The 9,115-nt window shown below is 37.8% G+C and overlaps 1 protein-coding gene across 1 annotated transcript; it reads right to left on the bottom strand.

Annotated features, from left to right (window-relative positions):
- Nucleotides 1–6,271: 6,271 nt before the first annotated feature.
- Nucleotides 6,272–8,339, bottom strand: LOC105948922 (uncharacterized). Its single transcript, XM_088818989.1, has 4 exons — nt 7,913–8,339; nt 7,583–7,759; nt 7,387–7,500; nt 6,272–7,314 (listed from the first exon to the last, which is right to left on the bottom strand). The coding sequence occupies exons 1-4, from the start codon at nt 8,337–8,339 to the stop codon at nt 6,272–6,274; spliced, it is 1,761 nt and encodes a 586-aa protein (XP_088675115.1).
- Between the last annotated feature and the right edge of the window lie 776 nt (nt 8,340–9,115).

Raw genomic sequence — 9,115 nt, forward strand, 5'->3', positions numbered from 1 at the left:
ATTAATAAGGGACCTAATCCCGCTATTTATGCTTAATTATTTAGTTTCTCTAATAAGCTGTTGTTAATTAAACATTTAAAAAGAAAACAAAAATTAAACCGCACCATTGTGAAGAAGAAGACCCACATGTTGGGATTTTTCCCCAAAATCAAAAACTGGCAAAAATTCAAAATACTAGCAGCGAATCTGTAGTCACATTCCAAAATCAAAGGTAGTTGCTACAAAATCGTCAACCCACCTTCCCCATTCACAATCGTATTTTATTTTAGTGGTTGTTCGGTTTCTACGAATCCCGTAAATTTCAGTTGCGATAGTCACATTCAAGTCTTCTTTTTGAAATGAAGAAGAAGGCGTCACAGAAGCGTAAACGAAGACCCAATCCTGAGGACATTATGCATCTTGATGCCGGTTAGTTTGTATACCTAAATCCTTTGTTTTTACCGATCAAATTTTTGTACCATATATTGCCAAAAATATATTATTTGTGTCCGTAGATCGAATTTAATTTCAATTTAAGGGTTTCTTGGGATGATTTATGGTTGCCTCATGACTATATGTGACTATACTACATACACATTTAATCTATGGTTGTTCGGATTTCATTGAAAAATGTTCTGTATGTAGGCCCAAACTGCAATTTAACCAATGTTAAAAATGTTGTGACCTCTAAACATTTGCAGCAAAAATATGCTCTGACTTGAGTATGTTAAAAAAAATTGAAACTAAATTAGTGTATACTTGTAGTCGTTTTATGTACTCATGTTGATATAATGTATGGTATATGTCTGCATGTTGATGTAATTAGTTGTATACCAATGTTAATAATGTTCTGACTTCTAAACATTTGCAGCATAAATGTGCTCTGATTTGAGTATGTTAAAAAAAAATTGAAACTAAATTAGTGTATTGTTATAGTCATTTTATGTAGTCATGTTGACATAATGTATGGTATATGTCTACATGTTGATGTAATTAGTTGTATACCAATGTTAAAAATGTTATGACTTCTAAACATTTGCAGCAGAAACATGCTCTGATTTGAGTATGTTAAAAAAAATTGAAACTAAATTAGTGTGTTGTTATAGTCATTTTATGTAGTCATGTTGACATAATGTACGGTATATGTCTACATGTTGATGTAATTAGTTGTATACCAATGTTAAAAATGTTATGACTTCTAAACATTTGCAGCAGAAACATGCTCTGATTTGAGTATGTTAAAAAAATTTGAAACTTAATTAGTGTATTGTTATAGTTATTTTATGTAGTCATGTTGATATAATGTATGGTATATATCTGACTAGTCACATTAGTCACATTACCATCATAAACTATATGTGACTAGTCATTTTATGTAGTCATGTTGATATACTGTATGGTAAATTGTTAATTACATAGTCACATTACCATCATAAACTATATGTGACTAGTCCAGAATATGTAGTTATACAGCCACATTACCACCTTCCATGCTATCAATTTTTAACTTTTGCATTGGGAATGTGATATGGTTTGAGCATATAATGAAAACCTGTAATTGAATTGGTGTATTGATGTAGTAAACTTCTGTAGTCATATTGGTAGAATGAATTATTTATGGCTGCATATGTGTTACATTACTCCAAACATGTAAAGTGTTGATGACTATATGTATTTATGCATATTAATGATTAGAGTGTAACAAACAGAAAATTGATTTTTTTCAGATGAAACTCGAAACATGGCACGTCAAGTGCTTGACCATGGTACGTGGACCTCACAATTCAGAGGGAGCTTGAAATCAGTTGTTTCATTCTTTGAGGATGTAACACTTGCACCAGCACATTACGAATGCTTACGGCGTACACCCTTCTACAACTTCGTACTCCCGTTCGCAAAGCACAAGATCACAAAAGATAGTGTTATCGGGTCTCGTATTACATCCCTAACGATCATGTGGACATACGACAAAGCAACACGAACATACTCACTTGGTGGGAAGTCGCTCAGAATCACACCCAATGATTGCCAACTTATATTTGGTATCCCCATCGGAATTCGCAGGATTGATGTTACAAAATCATTTAGACCGAGAGACGGCCTGGCTTTACGACGATTCGCAGATGATAGTGTGTGTTATCAAACAGATTTAAAAGTGAAGCTGCTTGAGTGCTTGCAGAGCGATTCTTTACTCGACGTTGAGGATGCAGTCCGGCTTATCATTTTGCACCTCATGTCTACGGTTTTCTTCAACACATCTGCTGAAATAGTTGCATGGTGGATGTTCAAGTACGTGCGAGACATTGATCAAACGATGGCGTATAACTGACCGATGGGTATAACAGAGTTCCTGCAGCATCAAATACATGTTGCAAAGAAACTAGACAAAACAAAGGGTTGTATTCCACTAATACTGGTAAGAATCTCATACTTCAATCTTTCATCAAATGTTACACCCACATCATTTACTAAATACACAAACTGATTATTCCTGTTCTTATTTTAAAATGCAGTATTTCATATGTGAGCGAACCAAACTTGTTCAGCCTGTCACAGAAAATGCATTCCCTCGATTCCGCCGTTGGGTGATACAGGAGTTGGCTAATGTTATATCAACTACAACCATAAGAGACATTCAACCCGATGATGTCAATGACCAACCTTTGGTGCCAACACATACAGAAGCTCAAATCCTAACCGGGCATTTAGCCATGGAAGAGAGCAGTGAAAATGAAGGCGATGATACAGATGACAACAGTACAGACAACGAAGAAAGAGAAGCAATGGCTTCTTCTGCACTTCACGAAATCGCCAACCAGATGAGCACCAAAGGTGACAACATCACTGATCCATTCACGCACAATGACACGAAAATCAATGAAAGGATTGTTGCTGATAGTGAAACAGATGACGACCCTACTGCTGACATAGATGTCCCTATTGCCATATGGCTGAAGCAACATTACAGAGATATGCAACACGATGTAGATAAACTGAAAAATGAAATCGTGGCATGCCATTCTCGTGAATCATCCCTCCAACATCAGGTTACACAGCTCGTGAATGAAGCAGATGTACTGAGGGGTACAATCACAAGACTCGAGTCACAGAAAAAAACATTGCAGTCGCATGTGGACAGGTACATTTAAACCGTCATATACAGTCATATTACGAACATATTAAATGGAAATACTACCTTTTTTTTTTGGATATTTGGGCCTTTTTAAAAAAATATTTTTTACATCATCACATAGATCCCCCCATTATCAGAGGTGCATTTCAAAATAACATTCATTTTCAATGCTGTCCATTTGCTCTGTATTATAATTTCACGTGACTATTGCAATATGTATAGTCATATTGTGTTGACTCCTTCGTAAGTATATATTTTTTTTGATGTAGTCATATTACATAGTCACCATCGTTGATCAGTTTGTCTTTTGAACTCGCAGACTCAATGCTATACCTTCACCAAGCAGTCAGGAGAAAACAAAACATGTCATAATACTAGCAAAGCAAGTAGACGAAGCGAACCTGAAGTTAGCAGATGCCATGAAGCATATCAATGTGCAAAACTCTGAACTGACTTCCTTGAAAATAGAAAACTCACGCATGGCAGCAGAAATCCAACAACTTGAGGAAGTCCAGGTGAGGATGACGTTACTAGGTAACACATCTCAAGTGCTGCTTGATGAAAAAAGAGCACTCCAAGACAAACTTGAAAAACTTGAAGAGGAACGGGATCTTGGAAACAACAATTTGCCATCGTTTGAAATACTGACACCAACGCAAACGTCGATTGCCCAGAAAAATAAGGATCTTGAAGATTCACACGCACAAAACATTGAGCTACATGTGCGTTTGGCAGAGCTCGAAGCAGCAAACAAAATGCTTGTCCAAAAGCTAGCAAATACGACCCCAATTCAATCTGCACACCACCCATCCAGAATATTAGTCAATCCCGCCTGCGAAGAATCCCATTCATTGCTGATGTAAGATGTGCAATTGACAAATTTGAGTGAGTCCGACGCTCAAATATTATTCCTAGAAGCTGATAACACAATACTCAAGGCAGCAGAAAAGGAACATATGGCAACCATCAAAGCAAGAGATCAAAAAATCTCAGAACTCGAGGCTATAATTGATCAATATTCCGGTGCACTTGACAACCGCCCACCACTCATAGCAGTTCCAAACATAGACTTCGAAATATGTGAGGAAGAAACCCCGAAGAATCCAAATTTTGCTATAGGGAACCGTACAAGATCCAAAAAGCCGACTGTAACTCCTCGCAGCACAAAAAAGGCACGCCGCGATCTGAGGCACAAACACGAGATGACGTATACTGAAATGAGTGATAGTGACAAAAAAAGGATTAATGCGCTGGCGGATGAACTATTGAACGGCGAGTAAGCCATTGATCCATTATTTTATTTTTTTTTGTTTTTTTTTTGCACTCTGATTATGTAGTGTATATTTTGTGCACTCTAACCATCTCCCTCGTCTTGGCTTATTGCAGCAAATCAATATGGAAACATGGTACTACACATATACTGATATCTGACATATTCCACTTGCTCAGGCTCGAACAGACATCGAACAACGTAAAGTTTTTACAAACTTCTCTTATATATATATATATATATATATATATATATATAGATATATATATATATATATATATATATATATATATATATATATATATATATATATATTACTTTATACAGTACTTTGAATTGAACAGTCACATTCAATGTTATAATAGTCACATAAAACTTCCAGGTCATAGATGGTTACTGCAAAATACTCATGCACCAACAAAAGATCGGATGTTACACACCCGCCGAAGGAAATGAACTTGCCGGCTCAGCTTTTGTGTTTAACAGCCTACTGCTGGTGCATATTTTAACTTCCCCTCTATTTTCATGTTTTAAAAATATAAACATAACTTACTACGTTTTATTGCAGACCATGTCGCGTCATACAAACGACAAAACTTTTGACATACCCGCGGACATCGGCATGCACAGATACTTAATATTCCCGTTGCTGTCAGTTGGCAACCCCAATACTCGTGCTGACCACTGGACAGTTTTAATATTGGATTGTCAACTAAAAGAATGGCGATTTTATAACTCTTTACGCCCACGTGATGGAATAACAGACAAGTACCTTAAAGATGGCTCTGATATGGTATGTCGTTTATTTGTTTGTTTTTCCCCGTTACCACTATTTCATATGTATACATTGACATGTATTCCAACATACAGAAAAAACTTGTCGAATTCAATGCATCTGCCTTGAATATATCCGCAATTCCACAGAATGCACCATTGTATGCAGTTGCTGACTCGCCTCAGCAAAAGCCTGCCACAAACGATTGTGGCATTATCGTCTTGTACATCATCCAAGAGGCATTCCTGCAGCAGCAAATGATTATAGAAGAGGCGGAAGAAGGTGTCGTAGATATGCGCAGGACAATTGTGGAAGCATTTTTAGACTGCAACCTCTAACATGCTATCCTATTGTATTTTACTCTTCGAGGATTTCATCTCATTTCTGTTATGCTGACTTGTATGTTGTCCAGAACACACTCTGGTATTTTTTTTTCTTTTGAATTTGGTATTGCTTTCAAGACATTATTAAACAGACCTGAATGTTAATTTTTGATGCTATTGAATTGACATTTTATTATTGTTTAGACAAATAATTATTTACACATAACCTCACAAGTGAGAAATATGACTAGCCTGTAACTATGGTGTGCATAATAGTGGCATTAGCATAATGTATCACGATTATTAAGATACCGTTAAGCATATGACTACTACGTGACTATGCTTGTAAATCATTAGAACTACAGGTGTGAAGCAACATACATTATAAGGAAATTTACTTTACATACCCACATTCCTGCTAAAAACACACCAGCGCGAATGTGACTATTATACTAATTGTTTTGAATATGACAACGGTGAGCAAAACAGTACACTAAACAACACAGAAGCAGTATGACTGCTATGTGACTATGGCTGAATAATGTCACTACCGAAGATGACTACAAGTATCCAGCGGTGGAAACAGTTTGCAAACATTTATAATGAAAACAAATGTGGAGATAAAACAATCAAAAAATTCAGAAAAAAAACTAAGCAAATTAAAGTAGCATTAAAATAACTACATATGTCTTGTGATGTAAAAAAATGAAACACTGAAATAAAATTTATCCATAAAGAAAAAAAAACATACTTAATCCTTAAAAACAATTAAAAACTGAAAAAAACAATCATCAACCCCCTATAATGGCCATCGAACACGTCTTCTTGTTGTAGTATCCAATTCGGTTGCACCGACTGCACTTGATCTTCCGTTTGATCTTCTCTCCCTTCGATGGTATTCTTTTTGACTTAGGCCTCCCTCTACGAACGTGGTGGTCAGGGGGCCCAACAATCGGCATATTATTGTCAATCGTAGGCTGCACAAACGGCACAACAGGGTGCGAGTAAGTCTCCCGGTATGACTCGGTGCGATAATATTTGTCAACGTATTTATAGCCCTCATTAGAATTATTGAACAACACACAAGCAGCATGAGCACAAGGCAATCCAGTGATCTGCCACATCCTACACGAACACACCCTTTCTTTTATATCAACAACTGCAGTTGGGTCGCATAGAACCTCAAACATATGATCCGACGACTTCCTCGCTACCCATACTCTACCTTCTTGAACCAACTGATCCACCTGCTCATGGACTTTGGAGCTAAGCTCCGTCGTCATCGTCGCCCCTTCCTCAGCCCTAATGCTAATATTTATCATGACTTCACCCCTGATATAATCGATAAAATTTGTGATAGGCAAATCACGAGCACCCTTGATCTTCGAGTTCCACGACTCAGCAGCATTTGAGGTCATCTCATTATGCCGATCTCCGACAAAATACGAACATGTCCAGTTAACAAAGGGTAAGTCAGCAATGAAATTATCTACCCTTGCGCCTCCATATTCTTTCAACTCATTCAATTTCTGAGGGAACTCAATCTTCGTCGGTGCATACGCACAAGCATTGAATTTAGCAACAATACCCTCTCGAAAATTAGTCGGGCAGCCTCTACACTTGTGCAATAGGTTGTTCTGCAGGTGGACAAGGCAATATATGTGTCCACAATCAGGGAAAAATTCCTTCACACCGCGCAAAATTCCATGGTTACGATCTGATAAGAATGTGAGCACGCGATCTGTTCCAATAGCAGTTTTTAAATGTCGTAGAAAATACGCCCAGTTGTCGTCAGTCTCCTCGTTCACTATTCCAAAAGCTACTGGAAACAAACCTGCGCAATTGGAAACATACAATAAGTACTGTAGTCATATATAGTCATGTTGAAAAAAATAATGGGTTGTACCGTTTTCACTGTCTTTCCCCAACGCACTTAGATGGATTCCCCTGTGTTTTTCAGACAAAAAGGTCCCATCAAGAGCCAGCATAGGTCGACATGCCTTAAACCCTGACAAACTCCCTTCAAAAGAAAAAAAAACACCTCTTAAACTTCATAGATACTGGATCGACATCAAGATGGTACACGCTGCCCGGATTGCTACGCCCAAGCTCTTCAAAATACAAGGGCAAGTACGAGTACGAAGTCGTAGCATCACCAAACACATGATGCTTCCCCGCAGCAAGTGCCTTCCAAGCAACAAAATAGCTCATGTCAATGCCATAGTACAATTTGACATTGAGCACGACATCATTCGGGGCCATTTCAGGTTTGATTCTAACTGCATTCATGATCAAACCAGAAATTAAATCAGACGTCAACCTATTTTTGCTCGATGAACCAAATGAAGCTCCGCACGTATGATGTTTTTCAAATGTCCTAATATAAAAGAATCCGTTTGCCTTCTGTAGCGAGGCATGAATCCTCCACATACACTTCTTCATCACCCTGTATTTGCACTCTGCTGTAATCCTTGTAGGTTCATTCTTCACATAGTTAAATTCAAATCCAACTTCAACAGCGTATTTCCGCAATGCATCCCGGAAATCAACAGCCCCGTTCCGAAATCCTTGCCCTACTTCCCTAATAAGATTTCTCCAATTGGTACTCAATAACTGTGTGTTATCAAATGTCAACGCATTCGGACGAACACACATGTCGTTACTCAGATAATTACCCATCGCATTGAGTGATGCTGATTGTGGAACCCTCGTCAACACTACTGCATTAGCATTGTCCTTGTGCTTCACAGTTATCTCAACACGGTCAAGACCTAGTTGTCGAACCAACGATTTCATATACATTACCTCATCATTGTCACCCGGCATGCCCTCGCCGTAACCATCAACATTGTATGTCATCGTAACATCCCTCGCATTCAAGCTGCACCACTTCTATGTCACAAATCCAATAAGGTCTTCATACACAAAATCAGCTCGGCATATCTTCACCCCAAACGACCTTCCTGATATGATCCTAACTACATCCAATACGAAGAATTGGAAGACAAGGAAGAGGGAAATTCGTTGGACAAGTCGAATTTCATTCATCCCGGAAGTCCCGTATAATTCTGGCAGAGTACACTATTTGGCTCATTACTTTCTCATCTGAAGTCCAATTAAGGTGATTCGAATTGCTACGGAAAGCCAACTTCAAGATCTAAAACTTTGCTGTTTTGATGCGAGAGAGATTCGGAGTGGAAGAGGTCCGAAATCGAGCTTGAAGTGGAGACACGTGCACAGCCAAATGTCTACTCGAGTTATGAAGAATGTTCGTGTCGTCGACTTGATATTTGGAGTTAAGATTTTATTAAATTACGTTTTTATATTAGGTTTAATATATATATATTATTTAAGAGTTAGTTATGGCTAGGATTTTCTTATTTATTAGTTTCCTTATTATAGATTAGGTAAGAGTCCTTTTCCTTGTGAAAAAGGAGTCTTTTTAGATCTTATAAATATGTAGCCAATTTGGCTGATTTTAAGGGACGAAATTTAATGGTTTAATTGAGAATATTCTCGTTTGGTTCTTTATGAACCGTTCGAACATATCGGTGGATTCCGTTTGTTCACCCCGACTTATCAATCGATCTTCCGCAATCGATTGTGGCGTCTTCACATGCCAAGGTTCTTGCCTC

The sequence above is a fragment of the Erythranthe guttata genome, chromosome 6 (assembly GCF_056151865.1).
Source record: "Erythranthe guttata isolate IM_541 chromosome 6, IM_541, whole genome shotgun sequence".
In the NCBI taxonomy this organism is placed as follows: domain Eukaryota; kingdom Viridiplantae; phylum Streptophyta; class Magnoliopsida; order Lamiales; family Phrymaceae; genus Erythranthe; species Erythranthe guttata.

Bases quoted from the DNA above. Each gene is read 5' to 3' on its own strand.
- LOC105948922 (XM_088818989.1), bottom strand. From the start codon at position 8,339: ATGACATACAATGTTGATGGTTACGGCGAGGGCATGCCGGGTGACAAT. The intron at 7,760-7,912 runs GTATGTGGAGGA...TCATGAATGCAG, and splicing joins ATACAGGGTGATGAAGAAGT to TTAGAATCAAACCTGAAATG. The intron at 7,501-7,582 runs GTAGCAATCCGG...TTTCTTTTGAAG, and splicing joins GTATTTTGAAGAGCTTGGGC to GGAGTTTGTCAGGGTTTAAG.